Source organism: Haemorhous mexicanus, chromosome 1 (assembly GCF_027477595.1).
Source record: "Haemorhous mexicanus isolate bHaeMex1 chromosome 1, bHaeMex1.pri, whole genome shotgun sequence".
Lineage (NCBI taxonomy): Eukaryota > Metazoa > Chordata > Aves > Passeriformes > Fringillidae > Haemorhous > Haemorhous mexicanus.
Genome location: NC_082341.1, coordinates 47,412,258 through 47,437,355, shown reverse-complemented (window position 1 = coordinate 47,437,355; position 25,098 = coordinate 47,412,258). Strand labels below are relative to the sequence as shown.

Genomic DNA, 25,098 nt, shown 5'->3' with positions numbered 1-25,098 from the left:
GTTGAGTTAATGATTGAACCTTCATATGTGCCAAATTGCATATGCGTTAACTTTAATCTTTAAATCTTTGTCAGGCTTATGATTGATTAAAAAACTAGAATAGTTATAGTGCATTTGATTCAGGTGCCGCACGTAGAGCACAGTCCTTTTTCATATTCCTGGGTTCCAGTTTTAAATGCTGAGTGGGATGTCGTGGCAGAAAACCGTTAGAACCCAACACTGTACTGAGCAGAGGCTATGGGCCACGGTGACATGAGCTGAGATTATTGTGTGGTGTGTTGGGAAGATTTAGCTTCCCATGAAAATAGCTTCTACTTTCAAGAGCCCAGAAACACATAATAATCTTTGTTTATGCACCATTTCATTCAGCATAGACAGGGAAATGAATGCCGATGTGGTTTGCCATTCCTTGAGGCTGTGTAAACAGGATCCAGGACAACCACTTTGTCATCTCTACTCTCCTCCAAAGGTGAGCTGGTTTCCAACTTTTCTTAAAACTACTGATTGTGGGATGTCTTTTAAGCTGGAATTGAGCAGTTTGAAGTCTTCTACTGCACATGCATTGTCTAGGAAATAAACATTTAGAGCATGGACATTCCTAAAAAACATCTGTTTGAACAAAAGGTGCATAACACACACTAGCTGTGTGGACCATCATCCACTGGGTTGAGGGTGTGTGGGAGTCACAGGGCCAAATTCTCCTGTACCAGTTTGGATCAGAGAGGAAGAGTAGGGACTTTATTGTTAAGCAGTAAAATAACCCAAATCAGCTACTCAGCTGAGGTTCATCTGTGCCACCACATTACTACGGCACAACAAGTGATCCGCACATTGCCTGATCTGCCATGACAGCCTGCCTGGGCACAAGTTACCTGCTGCAAATGCAGGGCTATTTGACTTGGATTAGTCTGCAGTGCAAGAGGTTTAAGCTAATGTGCATTATCTTTTGCCACAGGCTGAAATCCTGTTTAATTACCACCACTTCTCTGACGTACAGTTACTTGCTGCAACATTTGCACGTCCTTGATTGCATGTCCTAGACCTTTGCTATGCTTGCACATGTACATATAGACATAGGTGTCTAACATGTGCTGTTTGTTTTGGGATTCTTTTGGTTGTGAGTAATTTTTTCCATCCCAGCCATCACACACCTCCAGTCACACTCAAACCTGTGAGTGGTGGGGGTTGTTTGGTGGTGCTGAAAATCAAGCCATTCATTTCAGCACCTATTTTTGGAAATCTTTTTCCCTGCATCTGGATGGAGAAAGGCATGTTTAATTTCTAATGGTCTGCATGAGGTGTTTCACACAGGGTCTAGTCCAGCAGTCATTGAAATCAGGGCAATCTTTTTATGGGCTTCAATGATCTGCAGTTCACCTCCAACATGGATTTAGTTCAGCCATTATTAAGGTCTGGGGAAACACTTGCCTTCCAAGAATGACAGTAATATTTGGTTTATAGCAGGTGGGAGTCTATTCTCCATGATATGTCACCATAGAGATCTATGGGTGTGCTACAACACAGGGGTGAAAGAAGACAAATGCAAGCAGCAGAGATGGCTCACACTAACTCAGCTCAACCAGAATATTGTCCAAACTTCATCAAACAGGTGCCATCAGAAATCCCCCCTCATGAGCTGAGGGTCAGAAGTGCAAGGTGCCTCTTGAAGTGAAAGAGGATGCAATGAACTGCACTGAAAGAGAGGGATGGATTCACCATGGCTGCACAGTGAGTTAGGCTAAGGAGCCTGGACAGAGGGGCTGTTTAAATCAAGGTGGCTCTTGTGGAAAAATTAGAACACCTGTGTTGAAATGCTAGGCTGATCAGACAGGGGGAAAAAGATGCCACTCATGGGATTCCTGTCACATCTTTGTGTCCTCTTACCCATCTCCCAGAACAGGGGTAGGAGCAAGGTGTTGTCTCCTTCCACCTCCAGCAACCACTTCAGTGAGTGCACTGTCCATGAGGAAAACAGCTGAATGTAGTGGGGCTTTGGTTTATCTTTGTTTTAAACAAAATTTGGACCCTTTTTTGCATGGGCTGGAGACTGTCCCTCTGAGTAAGTGGCTCAAGCAAGCCCTCTTCCCTTCCAAGTGGTAGTTAAACCCCTTTCTGTCAAGGTATTTTTTTCTCAACAGGAATAAGGGAACTCCACCAAAAAACCAATTTTTTTACACTGACTGTGCCCTTCTTTTCACCTCTCCTTGTGCCCCGAGAGAGCATGAGGAGATGGGAGGAGAAGAGCAGTGCTTGGAATTCATGCTCAAGTGGTTGATAAATTGCCCACAGTAACTCTGTGACTAGTCAGACTGAGTAAAGATGAATTATGGGTTAAAAAAATTAATATACAATCAGAGACACAGGTGCATAAAATGCAGTTTACCTTACATTTGCTTCTTTAGTTTGTAATTTGATTGATCACTTCAGTTTTATGAGTCTGCAAATGTTGGCGCAGTCCCCTGCCGAGTGTTTGAACAAGACTTTAATATTAATGACTGTTCTGTTCAACTCTATTGATTTTCAGGCACTTCACTTATTCATTTAGACTTTTGGATGCCCATTTTCCCAGAATTAGTATCATATTTGTACTGCAAAGGGAGTGAAAGAAATAGTGTTACCTGTCCTTGGATGGCAGCATAATGCTCAGGCTTTAATTACCTCTAAATAAAAACTTGGAAAGTGGAAAATATCAACATGCTTTTTCCATCATTAGTTTATTTTCTTATGTTTCTGCACTGTTGCTTTAGTGAGGTTTTGTGTTTTGAAGAGGGAAGAGCCCCTGCTTCAGAGGCCTTTCAAACTGTCTACATAATGGAGACACTGCAATCCATGTAAATGATATGTGCATCATTTTACATGCCTCTAACAAATTAGCCCAAATTATTTTTTTTTTCCAAGCTGCCTGGAGCTATTAGCACTCTGTGATTATTCTGGAAGGCTTTGCTCTAATTATGAATAAAAAAAATTACTCCGTTTGCATGGAGCTCAGTGTTCTCAGCACGGAGCTGAGGAAGAAGGGCATTCAGCCTGGGCAAGGGTAGCTCCCTGTTGCTGGGGCTTGAGCAAGGTGGGCTGCTCTGCTAGGAAGCAGTTTCAGGACCAGACCTCTGATGCTGGTGGGGAAGATTGAAAGGGGCCCTTGCAGCTCCTGGATCACCAGCATGACCATGCAACCAGATGTCCCTTGCAATGGATCCTGTGAGCCCCTTCTTGCTACTAGTGGCTTGTAGAGCAGAGCAAAGGTTCTCCTCTGCCCTTTAGTATGAGGGTAGCAACATGGGGGTCTCCTTCAAGTAAAGAGACAAACTAATAGGGCACATCAGAAGTGGAGGGTTATTAAAGGTGGCTGAAAAGTGGATGGTGTCTGAAGCTGCTGTGAAATGCTTTGTAGTTTTTTGGAATGCACTTTGTAGTTTAAGCCACATCAACAACAGATATTCTAAGATGTGCTGCAGCATCACTCCAAAAGACTGACTGTAGTGCAGGCATCCAAGATAGCTTATTAGGATGACTGGATGATGTTTTAGCCAAAAATGTTTTTCAGCTCATACGCTGGAGGGCTTTCTGCACTAGGTCATATAATACAGGGATGTTCCTCTAGTGAGTGAAAAGAGCTGAAATAGGGTGAAGAGTTTTAAGTAGTGCCTACCAAGATTCCTTTCTGGCCCTGGGAACAAACAGGTTTGCAAGAGATTATTCTCAGCTTGTCTCTAGATTGTTTTAAGCCAGCTGGCCTGTTTGGTTAAATGACAATTCTTTAAATGATTTGTTGGGGCCAGAATAATGGTTTGACTTCAGCACTGTGGTCGGGCTCTAGCAATCACTAAAACAGTCTGTGTTAGAAGTTTGTATTCCATCTTTCTGCCTTTCAGGGTGCCTCTTCTGTTTCCCATCACTTTTATGCTCCACATTATCAGAGACCTTTTGGCTGGATATTTTGTCTTAAACTCCATCAATAGAATTTTGGTGGAAGTCATTTTTCATCAGCAAAAATATGCATATTTATGCTTTTATAATTTTATCTTGCCAGAATAAGCAATACTGCCACAAGCACTCAGGCTGGTTCGTGTACCCTCCATCAGGTCTTTCACTGACTTTCTACAAAGCCACATCCCTCGTGGGTATTACTGTGGTCAGCATGCTGTTTGGCAAAGTAGGAGACGAATAATTCTGGGTGGAAAAAAGAAACCCTTTGGAGTTTAGTAAAATGAAAATACTTCTGCTGCTATCTCTCATTCACCTTTCTCAGTAAAAATGTGAGCTTCCTCCTTGGAAGTGAGACAGAACCAAACTCCAGGGTGGGAATACTTCTTCATTCCTGATTAAGAGCAGGCTGCCAGTCCAAAGTAAACCTTGTGACTGGGACCTGTTTCCTTCTTTTGAGACCACAAGCAGTAAAACAAACAGCATCTGGGAGGTAGGCTAGGTCCTGTGGAGCGAGATGCCTTCCTTTTAGCCTTTGTTCTTGGAAACAGGTAAAATCTACTGAAATGTGAGTTTCTGCTGCAGCCAGAACTAAGCCCTGAAGAAACTACCCATAGATAGGTAATAGCAGAAGGCACAAGTTTGAGTGCTAGTTCCTCCTCTTTTGCTTGTTTCTCTTAATTTCCTCTCCTCCTCTTCACTGGCAGAAAAGAAAATAAACCCTAACCCAAATGAAAACCCAAACAACCCCAAAAAGCCAAATCATGCAATCCCAACCTTCCACCAAATAAATCCAAAGGAAGTAGGCATGGGGTTTGCAAGGTGGTGCATGCAGCTGTGCCATGCCAATGTAGAAGCTGTCTCAGGCAGGACCCTAGAAAACAAGCAGGCACAGAGATATTTGGGGTGGGAAGGTGGCAGACAAAAGTGTGAGGACAAGGAAGCGTTGCTCATGAACAAATCTAGCTGTGCTATTTAACAATCTTTGCAGAATTTTGCTATCTTGCTACTCTTGGTTAAAGCATGATGAAAATGAGTTAGAAGGGAAACTTGAAGTGTTTTGTAAATATCTGGTCTCCTGGGAAAAAGCTGGCTAACAAGGATGATAAATGAGAGAGAATTAGAGCTGGTCCGTGCATTTGTTTGCGATGAGAAATACATCTGTTTGCCAAAAAATAAATCATTACTGAGAACACGTGGTCTCTGTGGAGAACACTAAAAGAAGGCAGTGAATAAAATCCCAGTGACACTCTGCCCTCAGCCCCATCCATGGCTGGATATCTTGTGCACACAGGGTAGCAGGGCTGCTCCAGTTGGGGTGGATGGTGCTGGCTGCTCCCCAGGACTCATCCATCAGCTGCTGAAGCCTAGGGAACCCCTTCCTTGGTGGTGTTCTCATGCCATGGGAAAGACAGGAGGCTTCTTGCTAGCCAAGGTGCAGCAGGGCAGGTTGTATGGGTGGTATGGCCTTCAGTGTCAAGCTTGACATGCTGGTGTCAGCCAGGGATTACAGGTGACCCGTGAAACCTGGAGTGTTTTCTTCCCGGTGGGTGTTTCAGCTGCCAGTCTTCCACAGTCCAACCTGGAGTCTTGGCTGAGGGAACTTGTGAAGGGAGAGAAGGTGTCAACTTTAGGGCTTCAGAGAGAGCATTTTCCACACACAAGATCATTCCAGCCTTTACCTCCCTTGTTTTCTGCTTTCTGAATGCAATATTACTGTAGCTTTCTGAAGCATGCATTTCTCATGTGCTGCTGCTGTGAGCAAGAAAGGTCTCTCCTACCCTGCCCAGCAGAAAAGGATTGATAAATCCTACCTCTCTGGGAATTTTCCTTCTATTATAGTCAATTTCAAGCCGTTTTTCACATCTGCCTCTCAAGTAATTTTATTGCAGAAATGACAGCAGCTGGTATTGTACTACATAACTATGGTAAATGTAAGATGCATGGTTGGTTTTGGGGACAGCAGTTGCCCAGGGGGAAAAACTAGAAAACAATGTCTTGGCTCATTGCTAGCTTCTCTCTTTTATTTGTGATATATCCTGATTTTTAGAAGACTATAGGCACCATGAATTAAACATATATTAACTACATATATTAATGTGACACATATATTAAAATCCAGCAGTTTAGAAGTCTGTGTCCCTTGCTGCTTATGCTTATTTGTCTGTGTCCCTTTGTGTTGTTCACCATAAATTTTTGACCCTTGAATACCACGGTTAATTAATTTGCTTTGATCACTGCCTAAATCAATTATAATGACATGCTAAATTTTATCCCCAGCACAAAAATGCTGGCAATGATTACTTTAAATACAAATTAAGTCTGCTTTAATATTCTAATCTGGCATGCTGCTGTTCAGTAAGGTGCCATCACATGAGGGACATTTTGGTTTTTTTCCCAAATGCTGTAATAATAGCATTTGCTGAAGCATCCCTATTTTCCCCCTTGCTGAGTTCCTGTAGCTCTGTCTAGATGAATATAAACTTGTGCTGACTTTACCTCGGAGCCCTCAGACCCAGTTTATTTTAGGCTGGCAGTAATGTCCTTAGGCTGGGCTGTAGGAGGGACTGATAGCAGGTCATTTTCAGATAGAACAGTTTGTCCCCATTAACAGTTTTGAGCAGAAACCAGGTGTTAATGTGTTTGTGATATTCTGTATTTTTTTTTGCATTTGAAACATTTTAAAAAATAATTGCTTTTTATCTCCTTTTTTATTTTAAGGTGGGGGTTTTTTTGCCAACTCTCAAAGCCTGCTGTAGTTATAAGTAGTTATTCCTGCTGAAAGAGAGCAAACAGGCAGTGCTTTCAGCCTTCATCCCTCTGAACGCTGAGGAGGAGGACAGAAACCATCATCACTTAGTTATGTCACATATCATATCTCACAGACATGGCTGTTTTCAAAGGTGGCCTAATAAATGCAGCACGACATGTGGGAATTGTCATCACTGAGGTACAAGAATACTGTCCTGAATTGAAAATGGAGCTGCAGGAGGGAGCACACTGGTGTTGCCTTGACCCTCCCAGACTCCTCTGACTGTCTCTTCTCTTTTTTTTTCTAAATTAGAGTTGTGAGAACTTCCTTTCTTATGGAAAGATACGGATGAATTTAGAAAGTACTGTTCATCAGAGTTGTTAAACAGTTGTTTAACAGTTGTTAAATATACATTTGGATGGCATGAGCATCCCCTCACCTCCAAGACTGGGAAGAGTCCTTGTGGCAGGAGAAGCAGTGGGATCTTTCTGTGATGTGATACAAGACAAATTTCTTAAGGCCAAGTCAATGTTTAATGCCACAGTGCAGACACAGCAGCTACTTAGTGCCCATCCTTCAACACTTCCCCAGGCAGCACCCAGGGCTGTGGACCACATGGAGTGCAAAGATGTATTTGTTGAGGTTTTTGCAATGGCAGAGCCTTGAGGAAAGCTTGGAGAGCAGGACCAAGGACAAAGGCAGTGTTTGGCAGTTCCTGGCCATGGCAAGCAGCCGTCAGGGTGCATTTGACCTTGTTGCACCACATATGGCACATGTGTCCTCCCGCTGCCAGCAGAGCTGTCCTTGGCTGTCACTCACTCATGGATGGTGCCCCTTGCACAAAATTTCCTCTGCTCCTTCAAAGAGCTTGTGTGCAAAGGGATTTCAGGATTTATTTGTGTATCACTAGTAGTTGACTTATTTGTAGCCCATGGCCTATAATGGCCAATCTGATGCCTCTCCAAGACCTTTTCTTGGAATGGTTCTCCTACTCTTTCTTTCTATGTAGGTATAAGTATCCACATTGTGGGGAGGCCAAAATGCCTCTTCAGCACAAGTTGGCACGGACCCACCAGAAAAACTATCTTGCCACTGTCAGCAAGAACTTGCTCTCCAGGGCAGGTATTTCCAGACTAAAAAGCTAACCTTCCTGGATCCTAAGCAGGGGATTTTCCTTCCAAACTCTGTTCCCCGCTTTGTACCTTCCTGCAAGCCGTGTTCCCCTGCTGGGATGAACCTCAGCTGAGTATAACCCTTGTCCATGCAAGAGCAAATGTTTCCTCTGTACCCTCCCACAGCAAGTCAGACTGATGTTACATGAGTAACGCTCTTTTAGCCTTTTAATAGATGAGTTTTCCTTCAGGAGGAGTTGCTGGAGAAGTATGTCCTCTGCAGCTCACGCAGTGCAGCCAGGATATGAATTTCAGCTCTTCAGCTGATCTGGACTTTTTCTTGGGAAATAAATGATGCCCTGGAGCAAAATAAATGAACTCTTGCTACTGGAGTTTCATAGAAGGTGACTGGATAATTGATTGTTAGTCCAATAAAAAGTAACTGATGAGGAGTTTGTGGACTCATAATTCATTTCTGTGCTGTGACTGATATTAAAATAGAAAAAAATGGCAGGAAATGGGGGGAAAAGTTGGTAGGATACTGTGAGGCTGATCTGGTTGTTTTTCATTTTGTTCTTGCTCTCCTAGGTGGGACTGAGTGTTGCAGTAAGAAAAGCAAAAAGAATTATGAAGACTTCCAAGGACTTGGTAAGAAATCGATGGCATTAGGGTGTTTTGCTCTGTACTGGCATTTTATCAGGAGTCCTTGTTTGTTTTGTCTGACTGTGAATCCTCCTGATTAGCATTGAATTGGATGCTGACTCACTCCTACTTGATACAGGATCTGCTCTATCAGGTGACACTGGAAGAAAGAGAGGGAGAAATAAAGGAAAAATATGAAAGTATGGGGAAAGCATAAAAAATAATGAACAATGCAGCTACCTTGTAGCTGTTTGTAAGTGGGTGCCTCATGAACTGACCCATTGCCTCAGAGCAGAACAACTATGCTTTGGGGCTGTCTGAAACTCAAGCAATGGCCTGAATGCAAATTCTGCATATTTTTCCTGTATTTATGAGTTGCTGCCTTTGCCTCTAAAATTTGAAAAGTGGGATTTGAAATCTTTCTACCTCCAACAGTTCTCAGATTTGTAGAGAATCTCTAAAGGGTAGCAGAGAAGGGTAGCTAAAAAAGGTAGCTAAAAGTTAGTGAACCTAGCTTTTATTCTGCTAGGTTCACTTAGGTGAGTCAGTTCAGCCCTAGATTTTGCTTCCAGTTAAGTCACTTAATGCAGAGGAAATGCTTTAACTGTTTGTGAAGAAGTTATTTATATTGCTTATTCCTGAATCCTTACTGTGATGCTAGTCACAAAAGTGAAAACTGAGGTGCCTAATTAGCCTTTGGGCAATTGCCAAATTACCAGGCCAGGGAAATAAACAAAGCGCTGGAGAGACCTGCCTCAGCTCCCGCAGAACAGCAACCAGCAGGACCTCTTACTCATTTCCCTTCCTATTCAGTGCTGTGCTACTGATGGCCTGAAATTTCTGCTCAAAATATGTGAAATTTTTATTCTTCTTTCCCTGGAACAAGTCCCCACATTAACATCTGTAACGAGATGCTCTGAGTCAAGCAGGTCCTCTCTGTGAGCTGCAGATCGGGAGCAGGCACAGGGCTGGAGAGGCACCAGCACAGGGGTGCTGCCCTGTGGGACACAATTCCTCTGCTTCCTTGCATGTGCTGTACCCTTGGCATATTGGGCTGAGTTCCTCACATGGCCAGCCACATACCACTTTCTTGGGATGGGTGTGCCTCATCCTTTCAGGCTGTTCTGGGTAGCATGGCATGGGTGGCATCAATCTTTGGGTGCAATAGTCTCTCCTGTTTTGCCTTTACTGTCACATATCCTCAAAACTGCTTAATGCCCTGATACCTCTCTCAAGCTCCATTGGCCCTCGGCCCCTTCCTGCTCCTAGCTGCCCATTTGCCAGCAGGAAGGACAAACAGACTAGAAGCAGAAAGGTCACAGCTCGGTTTCAATGTATTTCCAAACCTCCTGTACAATGCAAGGTCAGCTCAAATTAAAACACATATGCTTGCTCAGGCCTCTCCTGCAGCTATTCCTAGTGTGCTTCCTGGCTGAATGACCCTGGCTGAAACTTATTTTCAACCTAGAAAATAGAAAATAACATTTTTAGAGGCATTATTTCAGCTTGCAATTTCCCATTCAGACTGAAGTTATATTCAGATCCAGAAAAACAATGCAGTAAGAAACACAAAAGAGAATCTCTAGGAGGGAGCACAGTGTGAATCATGCTTGCATAAGCCATGTATCCCAGAGCAGCAGCATATGATAGAAGAGTAAGGAAATCACCTGCACAGTCTCAAGGCTCCCAAATCATGATCCTACCTGCACAGGCAGATACACCTTAGTAAGAGTTGAAGTACTCTCACTGCCTGGGGAGAGGATTACCTGGCTGAGTGTGTGGGTGAGGAATCAGGAACACCCCAGCTGTGGTAGGACATCCCTGCATAAATATCAGTGAAGAAAGAAAAACATTCATGTGGACTCTTTCGTGCTCTGGCTCATGCTAGACCAAAAAGTCAAATTAGATCTGTCAGTTCTTCCCATATCTGCTCTTTTCGTTGCTTTTGCTGCATTGCATGTTTGGGAAAAGCCTTCTGAAGAAGCTCTTGCAAGTTAACTATCCCCATCTTGGCATGGCAGCTGTGTGTGACTGTGCACAAAAAAGAGATGTGATGATGGCTGTTGTAATGAGAATGGGAGGTCCATCTGGATCCCAGGATTTCACATTTACTTGGAATTTCTTAGGATCATTATGAATTTGGAAAAAAAGAAAAGGTAATCAGCAGATGTAGAGCTGCAGTGAAAGCAGCTACAACTCCAAGAAATTCAAATAAATGTTTTTGTTCATTAAAAGGAGTGAGACATCTGTAAGGCACTGGCTTAAACTAAACACCAACATACATTAGGGGCTCATTGTTATTCTTTTTAGTAAAACCAATTAAAACAATTACAGAAATGTCATTAGGGAATGTTAACAGGCAATGAATAGGATATTAGTGTTATCAATCGCTGTGAGCACCTCTAGCATTAACTCTTCTTGTGGGTGGAGAAGATATTAAGGGGCATCTCTGAGCAATAGCAATGAAAGAATGGCGATTAGAGTTCTGGCATTTAATGAGAGCAGGCACCATTTGTATAGTCTTGAGGTCCCTGCAAGTCACAGCTTGGCAGTGGGGCAAGTGGGAAGCCATGGAGGGAGCCCAAAGCGAGCTGACAGGCAGAGAAGGACATAAGCTGATCTCCTGCCCACTCACCTATGTTACACAGGGGCAAGTAGCTCATCCTCTGTCAACAACTCATGATGTAGTTGTAGCCTGTCTCTGCTGGGAAGGACCCAATAGTGCCTGTTCACACAAAGATTCCCTCCTTTTTTATACCTGTATTCCTTGCCTTTTGAGAGTAGCCCAAGACAGCCTCAAGATCAGATGAGCCACTCTCCTGCACAATGCCAAGCAGAACTAAAGCATTGCCTCCAGATCTCACTGTCCCACTTGGTGTGGGAATACAAAGGCTGTGGAGCCAGAGGCTACTGGGCTTCAGAATGCTGCTGCAGCTGGTCCTCAGCAACAGCACTGCCAGGTTATCATCATGCATCCACTCCCACCAAAGCTGACCAGTCTTTGGCACTGCAGGATAACCTTCCTTTGAAATCAACAGAGAGCCAGTCAGCAAGAATTTTCAAAGACTAGCTGGGAAAAAGACAGGAAAGATTTTATTCTGTTTACAGCAAAGGGTAAACTTTTAGCACAGCCTGTGAGCAGAATAAAAGGAGGTTTTACTTATGTACTTATTTTTTGCAAGCCCTGTAGTTTGTCTTTCTGGTGCGGTTTTGACTCCAGGTGCCTTAACTTCAAAGGCTTTGCATACCGTGGCTTAGGCTGAAGTGAAAAGCTGACAGCTCAGATGAAGACACTGCAAATCTTAGCCTGATGGAAGGCTTAAAGAGTCTCTGGTGCTTCTGTTGGCAGGATTAGTCCTGCATGAAGGAGGGGAGGGGATGTGATTTCTTTCCTCTTTCCAGGAAGTGTACATAAGTTTGCAAATCTCTTTGAGAAAAGCTGGCATCCTGTGCACCTCTCATTCTCTCTGCCCACCTGACCATACACACAGAGCTAAAAGGAGGCCTGTGTCCCATCCATGCTGCAGGACACAGCCCTAAGGCAGCCAATAGCTTCAATACAGAGGGCAACTGGAGGTGCAGCAGTGGGACCATGTTGGCCTTTCAGCCTGAGGAAAGGCCCCACTTCCTTGGCTGCCTTTGGGTTTTTCTCCCCATTTCTTCTATGGCTGTGTTCTGGTTTCTCCTTTCACTCCACCAGTACCTCTACCCCCTCCAGGGTGGTGTGACTAAAGCTTTGTCATTTGAGTGTGTTGGACAGAATTGAAGAAAGTTAATTGGTGGCTTTTTTTCAGGTTTCTTGTCTCCTTGACCTTCCTTTTTCTTTTCTTCTTGATTTCACTTTTGTCTTCTTCAGAAAGTGCACCATTACAGCTCCTACTCCACTGCAGATCTCTCCTCCTCCTTCTCCTTCTCCTTCTCCTTCTCCTTCTCCTTCTCCTTCTCCTTCTCCTTCTCCTTCTCCTTCTCCTTCTCCTTCTCCTTCTCCTTCTCCTTCTCCTTCTCCTTCTCCTTCTCCTTCTCCTTCTCCTTCTCCTTCTCCTTCTCCTTCTCCTTCTCCTTCTCCTTCTCCTTCTCCTTCTCCTTCTCCTTCTCCTTCTCCTTCTCCTCCTCCTCCTCCTCCTCCTCCTCCTCCTCCTCCTCCTCCTCCTCCTCATCCTCCTCCTCATCCTCCTCCTCATCCTCATCATCATCATCATCCTACTCATCATCATCATCGTCATCATCCTTTTCAGTGGTACCTGAGAAAGCTACCACTCTTTTTCATCTTCACCTTGCTGCATGGTCACTTCAGCCACCAGCACAAATGTTGTCTGCAACCTTTGTACTACAGGCTCTGTCCCCTCTCCACTAGCCCAGTTCCCCTCTCCACCCTGAGATCCTGGCTGTGGTGTATTTCTGTGCCTGACCTCCTGCTCTGGGCAGCATGAGACCCCTACTTCCATAACCTCTTGTTGCCTGTCCAAGCAAACACCTTCCCTGGAGCTGCAAGGCAATGCCCTACACTCCTTGGCCTCACTGCCTTGCTGTGCTGCCTCAGAGTTCTCCTTTGTCACTCAGAGCTGTATACACTGGGCTTATAGACCCACATGGGTAGTAATAACCTTCCACTGGCCTCCACTGAGCTGTAACCAAGCTTTACCTTCTGTTTCATGATGGTCATGGGTTGTAATATCATCAGGTTGAGGACTACCTTACTCATTTTTCTGTGTATATAAAGTATGTAACAGGAGGCAGCTGGTCCAAGGACAGAGCTTTCAAGGGCTGTGTCTGTATAAACAATTACCCTCCTTTGCATAAAGTTATGAGTATGCCCATCTGCTCATCTGCTCCATAATTACATGGTAAATGTAGCCTCAGTGAATACAGAGAACTGGGTAGTGCCCCAATTAGCCCTCTGCACTGAGAGACCACTTGAGCACCCTCAATGTTTCAAGACCAGCTGAACTTACTGTGAAGCCACATCAGCAGTGTGTTTGTGGGATTAATTGTCCATGCAACACTATTCACTAAGAAGGTCTCTTTCAACTTCTGAAGCTTCCTGGCTACCTGGAACATCAACTGGATTGGCCCAAGACTATGGGCTGCTCATGTTGAAGGAGTTTTTCTAGCAGCAGCTGTCTTTTACATCTTACAGGTTTGGCCAAGATAAAATCTAGATTTCCAGGTAAAAATCTCATTTAAAAAAATCAAGGGTATTCCATGCACAGTCTGGATCCTCTCATTTCTCCTCTTCTTAGAATTGTCCCTGGCCTTTGGCATGTAGAAACCAGACTCATGGCTCCACGTGTGTGGCTTTCACTAGTTTTGCACTGTGTCAGGTGTCACCACATTTACCAAACATGAAAACAGTAATTTTTACAAAGAATGAAAAGAAAATTGGTTACATGAGAGAAGACAGAGAGAAGACCAGAACTTTTTCTTTCCTTTTTGAGTTTTACAGGTCTTTGAAAGCAAGAAAAGTTGGTTTGTAAAATGCTCAGCCTTACTCATTGACTGCTGTGTCAGATCTAAATTCTCTGTCATGTAGCATCCTTCTTGGCAATATTGGAGTTTTTGGATGTTTCTAGGCAGAAAATACATGGTTTAGCTCTGTTATTTACTGACACTGACTATCCCGAGCTACACCACCTCTGTGAACTAATGCATCCATCTACTTTTATTTTTCTTCCTCTCCAGAAAAGCTTCATGGGGTTCTCAAGTGTATGTGCATTTCCTCTTCTGGCTAGCCTGTGTGAGAAGATTAAATAGTATGTATACATTTTCAGTCCTTAACCAGAAACAGAACATGGTAAATTTGCTTCTTTCAAAAGTTATCCTTAGCTAACAGAGCTTCCCATATTTACTTGTGTTGGTTTCCTTTATAAAACCTATGTCTAGGTAGTACAGAAGGAGCCTGCACAGAGTTCAGGTAAGTAATATTCTTCACAGGGATCCTTGTGGTTGTTTTACTGCTTAAACCATTTGCTCAATTTTAGCATGTCTCAGAGCTCAAATATGTGACACTCTCACAGATGTGACATCTCCAACAGGGAACCACCCTTCTCCTGAGATTTTCTGAGCCCAAGAAACTTCTTCACTTAGTTTGTTCACCCAGTTGTGGTGCCCATGTTTCAGTGCAGGAAGGCCAACCCAGCACCTGCATAACTGTGTGAGGAACCCAAATTTAATGTCAGTTGTGAAGCACAGAACAATCCCAAGGTGTTTAAGAAAGTCAGGTGGATGGCCTCCAGTAACAACAACTCATGACAGTGCTGACTTTGAACCAGTTTCTAAGAGAGGCCAGGGGCCTGAGCTGGGCAATTACTCGTAAAGCGCATGTGTCGATGTACTCCAATGACTTAGAGGAATACTCAAGCAGGTCTAAGAATAAATCAGGATTATCAGCTGTATATTTGACTGATTCAACTGCCAAGACTAACTTGCTCACCTGTTTCTGCTCATTTAACTGAAAATATCAGGAGTTTATTTGGAATGGGTTGATTGACTTGAAAAATCTTGCAAGTGTCTTTTGAAATGTTAGTCAGGATACATAAGCTGAGTTTGAGCCCTGTGAGTTCAGACAGTGGAAGGGAATGAAATTTTATATCATATGTTGGATTGCATATATTCAACTCAGATTTTCTGATCTCTCCCTCTCTCTCCCTTACCATTTTTGTGTTTTTACTTTCCTCTTTCTGTCACTAAAAAAAAAAGAAAAAATAAAAAACAAAACCAACAACCAAAAATACCCCTAAATTTTACCACAGATTTGTTGTCCTAGTTTGTTTTAGAGACTGCAGGTTCAGCATTGAAGCTATACAGGAGTCCATCAGCCTCACCTCCAGAGCTCAGTCAGTGGATATTGAAATACAGAATTTGCTCTTTTGGGCAGGATCACTTTGCTGAAGTACAAGCACAAAGGCACAACTGCATATAGAGCAATGAATATCATGCCAGTTATTATCTGTTCTGTACACTTCACTGTGTTTTTTACTTTCTTAATGATTCCCTTCCATATGTTAACACTATGGGTTTTGTTTTTGTTTTTTACAGTGTTCTAAGAAATAAACTGCCTTTTGAAGATTTTGATGGAGATAAATTTAGCACCTTCCCAGTAAGCAAAGCCTTTCCTTTGGTACAGTAATCCCTTGATAATGAGGATGTCTCTGGAATTCCTCCTACTTTCTTCAAAGCCTTATCCATTCATGTGAAAATAGGAATAGGAATAAAATGAATGGAAGGTTTTTTTGTCATAAAATGTTGGGTTTTTTTCCTGGATGAAAAAGCAATCATTCATGTGTGCCACCTGGGGAAATGCACATAAAGCTGTGCTCCCTGCAGAAGTAAATTGCTCTGCTGCTGAGTGGTTGTTTACTGAATTAAAAAGAGGTGAAGTAAAGTCATATTAAACAAAAAATAAATTGCCAACTTGTCTTATTTCTGCACGAAAGTATGCTAGGTGTCACTTATTAAAGCTTAGCATAGGGACTCTGGAGTACAATCTGTTTCCTGGGTTTTATTCCTACACCTTGAGTTAGATTCTCATTTCAGATATTTTAAATTAAAAGTACAAGAGTAATAATGGCTGTCCTATGTGTGTGTCTCTCCTGGCCTTTAGACGTTGAGGGGCTATCACTGGCGAGGCAGAGACTGCGACGACAAAAACACAACCGTGTACCCTGGCAGGCGGTAAAGATTTTAATTATCTTAAAGGCTTCCTATTAACTGTGGCTTCAAGAAGAATGAGCTCCAGATTTTGGTGTGACCATGCTCTTAGGCAGCACATCACTGCTTCTTGCTTGACTTTGCAGTGAGGGAGACAAGAGGGGATGATCAAGACCGGGATGGGACTCATTTGCAGGGGTGGTGCACACATTTCTTTCCATTCTCTAAAGCATCTGCAGCTAAAATTGGTCAGCCAGCTCAGAGGTGGGGAGGGAAACCGTGCCACTGACTAGAAGGATAAGTTTCAGTCAGCAACATCCAGTATTAACTTTAAATTAGTATTGCATTTTGTGTTTGCATTTTGCTAGGGAAAATTGCCTCTCCTAGATTCAAAGGGGGAAAATCCACGCAGAAAGGAATTTCTAATTCCTTTTTTATTTCAGTCAAAAATGGCACTGGGGATCTGATTTCCCAATTCTTTCTTGTGACATTTCTTATCCTTTTTTGTCTCTGTTTTAGTCCTGATAATTGGGATGCAAAAAGTGACTCTAACTGCAATGGCATATGGGTAAGTAAATGAAGTTGTACCTTCCTGATTGCTGCTTCCCTTTTGTCCTCCTTAGTCTTTGATTTAGTTTAGAATTGTTTCTTTTTTATTTATTCTGGTTTTATTAGCTGATATTAAGTTTGTTTATTGATGCTTATGATTATTTAAATTACAGCTTATATTATTCATTAAAATATACATATACTCATTAAAATAATGTCACTGCATCATTATTATGATGCAGTGCCTCCTGCAGGCAAACATTCAAGAGTAACTAAATTCTCAGCCTCTATTTTGCACTGCCATTCCTCAGGTGCTAGATAGGTACTGTTAATCTACCCTGTCTCTTCTCCAACAGGGTGTAGATCCAAAAGATGGAATTCCCTATGAGGAAAAGTTCTGCAAAGGTAAATCATTAGAGTCAATACAATAAAACGTGTCTTATGTATTAATTTTATAAATATTTCAATACTTGCACATTCACAAGGCTGGGGAAAGACAATAGGCTTTATAACATCATGAGAAAAGCTAAATTATTGAGTTTTTTTAATCATGAGGATGGGAAAGATGAAACTTGTAAAACACAGGCTGCTGGTAACTTCCTCTTAAAAGTCAGCTCAGTAATGAAATTGAATACATAGACTGGGGACAGCAGCAAACTGAGATGTCAGCTCTGCATCTTCTCTGGTGCCTGAAGACTAACCCAGAGTAATGGCTTTGAGATTTAGGGAAGCAGCTTAACATTTGCATTTGTCCAGTTCTACCTCTTGCCATAAATACATACATTTTTTTCCAGGTAAGGCCTTAAAGGGGTGACGTGATGGCACGAGCTGATCTCCCTGACCATGATATGGATGGGTGCCTGTGTGCCCACACTGCACAAATAAAAGCCTCACAAACCAGCAGTGACTGCAGTTCCCACTCACCTCACCTCACCCTGAAATCAGTATCCTGGGGATGAACCATTGCCTGGCAAGACTCCTCAACATTTTTAGATGAAAGGCTAATCTACAAATGTTAAGTGACATTAATTATAAACCAGACAGATTGTTCTAGCAGAAATACTCATATGAGTAGCACATCCGCCACCCAGTTCTGTTATAAGGAGCTTTGAGCAATTTTCTGAGTAATCCGATTTCCCTAAATGTTTAAGTACTTTTTAATGCATAATCTATGGATAGCAAAAATAAACACTGTCTGCGCAGCAGAACCTCTGCTGAAATAACACACAATTTGAATACAGCCAGGATTCTTTTCTGATTAGCAAGACCTCCCCCTGTTTTTCATGCCCAGTCCCCAGTTGTTTCTCTAGGGCTGTTGGCAAATGCCTCTTAGATGGTTTCTGTTGCAGATGGAGTGAAAATCCTATTGCAGTGTCTAAACATTTAAGCCACATGAAGGGTGGGGAAATCAGTCACCCTGTGACTCCATCAGCTGCTACTGCTGTTCCTCTTTTAGCACTCTCCAAGCTGGGTTTCAGTTTGCTCTTTCTGCCCATGTGACTAACAAAATGCATCCATCAGGTGCAGACTCCAGAGGGGTCGTGCTCCTGGGAGACTCGGCCGGCGCTCACTTCCACATCCCTCCCGAGTGGATGACCGTCACACAGATGTCAGCGGTGAGGAATCACAGTCAGCTTGCCAAAAGCGCCGATTGCCATTTGCTTTCTCTGCTGTGCTGCAGGTTGCCAAGGGCAAACAAGTGCAAAATGCTTCACTGCACTGGAATTTGTAGTTATGGTCTCACGTGCATCAGTCCCCTCCCGCATCTGCTCCTATGAAGATAAAAAAGCACAGCCCTGTGCTACTGCCGCTCCTCCAGCATCTGTGCAATTGGGTCAGGGAAGAGTTTGGCTGCAGTGTCCCAGTGCTGTGCCAGAGACACAAACCAGGACATCTGGCTTTCCACGCACGTGCCTGTAGCTCAAGGAGACCCGTGGTGTCTGTGGGATCAGACCTGCCATTAGCAGCCTGGTTGGGATGGCTCCTTGCTGTGAGAGCTTTTGCAGAAGTGACCCTGCTGACAGCCGGGGAATTTCTGCTTTAGGAATCTGGCTTTGAAATGATGTGCCCTGGATTGTTTTCCCTCATCCTGAGGCATATGTGAAATAGGTCTCATAACTCCAGTGTTCTGGTTTTGAGGATTATTGGACAAGTGCATTTGCAGGTACTTGAGGGTCATCCAAGTATTTATAATAGATTTGTCCTTAAGGGTAGAGTTCTTGTGACCATAAAATATCACTGCCACACTGGGTGGTATGCCAGCCTTTCCTATTTTCAAAAAACAACAAAATGCACCTGACTGTGAATTATACTGAGCCTGTTGCAGTTCACCTGCATGTAATGAAATAATTGAGAGGAAAAGATCATTCCAGCCAGCTGCAATTATGGGGTGGAGATAAATGTGCAGGTATGTTCCCAGCCTTCACTGTTGTTTCCAATCACATCAGTCTCTAGCCAGGGAGAACTGTACCTTGTCCTTCTCTGCACAAGAGTCTGCTGCACAGGGGTGAGCAGATAGATCATCATGCCTACCCTTCCTGATGAAAACCTTCTACACATCCACTGGTGTCTGTAGAATAAGGTTACAGACATTTTCTGGAGAACAATTCTTTTCCCAGACTGTTAGTAATTGCAACGCTGTGAGAGGTCTGAGAATTTCGTGGGATTTTTTCCACTTTTTCTCCCAGAGCTGATTTAAATGTTGCAGATTAGGCATTGTTTTTCTTTGTTAAATGCTTATGAACAACAATTAGATGAATGACACTGATGACAGAGCTGATGAGGAACATAATAAATTGCCACTAATGATAATTGAGATTATCTCATCTAATAAAGATGATCATAATACTGATGGCAAGGATGATTCTGACAGTAAGGCTGGTAGTAAAGCCATGTAGGCTTTGCTACCAGTTTTAGACTATGCCAGCATTTTATTATCATTATAAGGAAGAATTAGAAACTATTTTTCTTGCTTGAAGCTTGCTGATCCACCAGCTGGATGGGTCAAGGTCTGCTAATAGTATGCCAAGGCACAAGCTTCAAGGTTGGGAGCTGGAGTGCAGATTACAAAAGTGAGTTTTGGAGGCTCTTTGTTACTGTCTGATGAGTGTAGAGCAGCTTGCATGGGGAGGGAATTGGTGCACTCTGTGTAAGGCCCAAAAAATATATGTGAGGTTTGGGATAGAAAACAACATGTTTTTTTCTAGGACTATTTCCAAGCTTTCCTACCAACCTGGCAAAAATACATCAGTTAAATATTAATGCAGACATACAGAGATCTCAGTTGTATAAAAACTATCATCTGTGATTAAACTCTAGCAAAAGTAAAAGGTTATTTAATTTGGAGCTCACCATGAGTGTGAAAGCTATCACCTGAGCACAAAAGCACATTTCTGAATGAATTCAGGCTTCACCACTGCCTCTTCCTTTTCCTTGTCCTTTGTGTCTTGCTTTCTCTGTGGAGGATGTCAACAGCAGCAATTTAACTGCCTTGGGGTTGTGAAGGTGCAATATTGCTGCCTCTTGTGTTGTATTAAAAGCGACTGGAAAATATTCTTCATCTCTAGGCTTGGTTAACAAATTAACTGGCTTCAATGATTTTTCAGTGCAAGGCTTCCCTCAAGGAGAATTTTGAAGCACATCCAGAGATGGTGACCAGAGAGAGTGCAGAGAGTCTATGTCCTAATCTTACAGGAAGCATCTTTAATCTGGGACCACAGAATTTGAAGTTAGGCCTTGGAGAAGAGAGGAAAAGGCATCATCTTTGTGTACCTGCTGTTCCCTTGTGCTGCCTAACTCAAGACACTTAGCTTTGATTCTGCCAAAATTTCTTCTATAAGACAAGTAAATTATTAGTTTGTCAAATGGTTTTATCCACAGTCAATAGTAGAGTAAGTTCAAAGCTTTAATTTTCATTTCAATAGAACCTCAAACCTCTACATGGAATTTCAAATAGCACTTCCTTGCCCCTGCCCTGTGCAGATTTTTTATCATGTGTACAGGAAAAAGTTTTGTGAGTGTTAATTTAGATTTATTCTGTGTATTATTTTATTACTTTAATATTTTTCTACATTTTTACATTTTCACTTTATATGCTTTCTATATTTCACATATTTCTTACTTATATTTATCCTTTTATGTGTTTACATATAGAAGTGTTTGCATATGCAGGTGTAAAGTAAAATTTACACTTGGTAACAATGCTGTGGGCCCATATGCTAATCAGCACCACATCAGTGGCAGCTGTTAATTCCAGTTTTAAAGCTAATTAGGTGAGGAAATAATTTTTTAGGAGAGATGCTGAGTATTCCATTAAGAGGCTCTGCAGAATGGTTGTTTTCCCTGTTTTTGCTGCACATAATCTACTTTGCAAAGGAGAGCCTATGATGAGTATGAAAAGAAAAGAAGTGTGAATGAGAAATTCACTCAGGATGTAGTCTGGGTAGCTGGCTATTCAGCACAGGGTTGACAAGATAAGATTTGGGCTAAACAGCTTTGGAATTTTAATGTCCATGCCATTGACTTGAAGAGCATTGCTAGGAAGATGCCATACACTGGATTTTGGATTTCCTGGTCTAATTAGGAACTTACTGCCCTCTTAGCTTTGCACTGTAAGGGTAAAGCTAAGAGGGCAGTAAGTTCCTACTGCCAGTGTAATCTGGTGCAGGGGGACATGCTTCTGTTACATGTCTCATGTTGTACAGGATGCATCAAGTTGCATCATTTATTTTTCCCACATCAAGTCCTCTGGCATGCTAGATATCAGAGGGATCACTCTTGTTTCCCAGTGCTATTTCCAAAGCCTTTACCTAGGAGCCAGTCACATACACAGTTAGCATCCCTCTCAGATTATGTTCTTCCCAGAAAGAGCGCATGGCGGCATTACTCGGTGTGAGAAACACCCATTATGAGGTGGGAACATCTTTGAAAACTGCAGCTCAGGCATGCTATTTCTCCAGCTGAAACAAACAATCAAAGAAAAAAAACTACTAAAAAAAACACCACTCTTTCCTATAAAGGGGAAGTCACGAGTGCCTTACACAAAGAGAATGATACATCTCTAAGAAGGGGTCAAGTCAACTTTATTTTGTCTTTCTGGTTATCAACAGCTCTTGGGTTTGCCAGATTTTTCTTTTAAGAGTTTCAGCAAGAATTGAGCTAAATGTTCATCCCTTTAACCTGAAAATCTGGATGCTAAAAGTGGAGTGTAATACAGTGGACATGCACTTTATAAGGCCTAGCAAAGAGAAGAAGTACTAGGGGGTTTTTTGAGGGAGATGTTTTTTGCAGAAAGCTAATGTTGAAAACACTAGTATGTCTAGTGATGGATATTGTGCTCCTGCTGGTCTATCCATCTGCTTACTATTGACTTCCAAATAGCTACTAATTACAGCATTTTTCTGTTGTATGTCTGGAATAGAAGCAACTTTCATATCTCATTTTAGAGAGATTTTTATTTTGAGGTAAAAGCACTATATTTATGAATGTGATGGAAATAATACCCTTTCTGGAAAGATGCAATTTAAAACTGTTGGATCTCTATTTTGTTGCTGAATAAAGAGAAAAATAAATTCTCCATTTATCCATAGTACAGTAGATACCTAGCTGCCCACAAACTCAAGGGGTTCCCAGATATCATTAGAGTAACTGTTTCATACTATTTATTTCCTATTAGCAGAATTCATCATTTCTTTAAATGTGGATTCAGGATGTCCTGAACAGTTATCCCACTGACTTCTTTTTTTTTCATACCACTAGAAAAAAAACCAGGAGTTTGATGTGTGCAATTATTTTTAAAAACATTATCTAGCATACCTCTAGATCCAGAGAAACGCAAGCAGGTTTTTCTTGTATTGTCATGACTAAGACATTTCATTTTGAAAATAAGGTAGTAGTTTTGCTAATTTCAAACCTCTGTCCCTTGCAGTTTTACAGAGCAGAAATGCAATTTTTGCTTTTTAAAAAGGTAGTCTGTGCTTTTCTCACGAGCTTAAGGTTTGCTTATTTGTATACTTAAAATAATAAAATTTTCTGTGGTAATTAATACTCTCTCCAGGATTTGAACAGCATTAAAATCATTATAAAAAGAAACACCCAATTTTCCTTCAAATTAAGGTATACCTCAATGATTTCAAGATTTCCAGGATGGAAAGGTTTGTATGAGTGTGAGGTTGCCAGTGTCCTTTTTGTATTCTGATTTTGAAAATCTCTTGCCCCAGCAGCCCTGAACCTTCTTCCACTTAAGCACAGCTTGGCATGTGTGCATTTAGCATCAGCCATGGCTTTGGCTGCCCCATGCTCCAAGGCAGGACACATCTAGGAGAGGAGGATGTTCACTGGAATGAGACCTATCTAAAGCATTTGATGCTGAAATATGGCATTTGAAGCTAGGCTGGAATAATTTTCTACTGATTCTCTGCTAAAATCTGGCACGTGGGCTGAAGTAGGTTTCTCAGCCAGAATAGTCTAGAGAATGGTATTTAAACAAGGCTGTGCTCAAGAGAGTTTTATGCTAAAAGTCAACACAGTTGCACCTCTAGAGTGGGACACATTTGCATCTGAGACTAAGCAACACAGTCTGTTAGGCTGTACTTTCCAAACTACACCAATGCAGAGTTTAAGGTTCAGCATTCTTCTGAATTTTCCATTAACTACTCATCTTCACCCTTTGGACCTGAAATATCTTCAAAAGTCTGGCCCTTAAATGCTTTGTTGGAACAGTGTCAATGCTAAATGCCTATCCAGTTTTCAAATGCAACTATAATTTTGGGCTCAAACGTTCCTCTTCAAATCTATTTGCAACTCAATTAGGTTCTGGCAAATTCATATTTAAGCCAAATTTGCAGGAGAAAAAAAAACAAACAGTTAAAAATTACTGGGACTTGTCCAATGAATATATTGTTTTGGAGTGCCAATGGTAAATAAAGAGAGAATTGTTCATAAAAAGATTTGTTTAAAAAGTATTAAATAATTCTTATCTCTTTTTTACTCTATGTGTCACTTATAAGAGATCATATCTGCAGGGTTTTTCCTGTCCTAGGTGACTGTTTCTCTCACCTCTAATGCAAACCTGTGAGGAGGAAAATATTGCAAAAGGCCAAGCTATGCTGTATCCCGCCACTTCTGCTCATAGCTGTGCCCTTGGATTAAATGCTTATTTGCACACAAAACTAACAGATTTGAAGAAGGCAAATTTGAAGTTTCCCTGCAGCCCTAAAAAATGAATGTTTTTTATTTTTATATGTATGTACACATACACACAAGGACACATATATGTATGTCAGAAAGAGAGAACAAACTGAAAGATATTTAAGACCAGCCCCTTTTCACCTTGGTAACTAATGCAGATGTACTGTAAGTGGGTCAAATGTGCTGTTACATGCTTTAAACTGGCATCTGCTGTGCATTAGACTGCTCAGAGCATGGCTTCAGGATTTCCTGTCCCCCACAACCCTCTCTTTACTTGCCTTTCCTCCCTCTTCCCTGCATCTCCCTCCATCCTCTTACAGTCTAAACCCCTAGACATATACTCAAGCCATAGCCTCAAGTATAGCTCCCATTCACCTAAACAATAATTTTCTTGGAATTAGAACTTGGTGGGGAGCACAAATTTAGCTGTACTCTAGCTCCTCAGTTACTCTGGCCCTCCTGGATCAAGAATTATTCACCTGCTTCTTGTTTATAGCAGAGAGGTCTTAAGGAAACCCCACAATTGCTTGAAGAGAAAATGAAGCTAATAAATTATATGGATTAAACCAGCCTGTAGGTTCTCTGATTTTATGTTTTGACCTTCTTTTGGTTATTACCTTTTTCATCAGCAGTTTTCCTCTTTATGAGCACACTGGATTTATAAGTTTGTCTTTGCAAGCCCAGACCAGGAGAAGCTGGAAATTTACTCCATGTTCTATCCTTCTAAGGTGGCACAATTTATCAAGGCTATTTTCCTAACCTTTCATGATTTTTGGGACTTTCAGAAAACAAAGTGGGAAAGAACAGGGCACTGTGTTTTGAATGCGCAACATGGCTTGCATCTGCAGAGAGGCTTTCACAGGGGCAGTCGCTGTAAAAAAACATTAGGGACCAATATCAACAAAACAGAGAAGGGTAAAGGATGCATGTATTTGCACAGGAATGTTATGTCAGATTATGTGTTTTTCTCCCTTGTCCCTGCCATGCTCAGAGGCCTTTCTGACCCTGTTGCTTTAGTGCCATCCCCAAAATTTAGTGAGGACCAGGTAAAGGTTTTCAGGGGATTGGTTGTTCTCTGCTCATCATGCTGTAGAGGGCAGGGGAGGCTTTGAGAGAATTTGTCATTATGCCTTTGCCATATTCTCTGGGGACATCAGGCTGAGATCTCTTCCTGTGCCCAAGGTTGACACACCTTTGGGCAGAACAGGTGCGGAGCAATCAGCTGCTGCCTCGGGGGTCTGCACCTGCAGTACCTGCTCACATAAAGAGGAGTTTTGGACTCTT

The 25,098-nt window shown here is 42.1% G+C and overlaps 1 protein-coding gene across 4 annotated transcripts in view; it reads left to right on the top strand.

The window, feature by feature from the left end:
* AOAH (acyloxyacyl hydrolase) overlaps positions 1 to 25,098 on the top strand; it is a 74,128-nt gene that overhangs the window by 19,338 nt on the left and 29,692 nt on the right. For all 4 annotated transcript variants that reach the window (XM_059848735.1, XM_059848755.1, XM_059848763.1 and 1 more), the window contains exons 5-12: positions 370 to 469; positions 8,377 to 8,436; positions 14,110 to 14,180; positions 15,466 to 15,526; positions 16,031 to 16,101; positions 16,597 to 16,645; positions 16,983 to 17,031; positions 18,148 to 18,242. In XM_059848735.1, the coding sequence (XP_059704718.1) occupies positions 370 to 469; positions 8,377 to 8,436; positions 14,110 to 14,180; positions 15,466 to 15,526; positions 16,031 to 16,101; positions 16,597 to 16,645; positions 16,983 to 17,031; positions 18,148 to 18,242 (556 nt within the window). The remainder of the gene's footprint in view (positions 1 to 369; positions 470 to 8,376; positions 8,437 to 14,109; positions 14,181 to 15,465; positions 15,527 to 16,030; positions 16,102 to 16,596; positions 16,646 to 16,982; positions 17,032 to 18,147; positions 18,243 to 25,098) is intronic.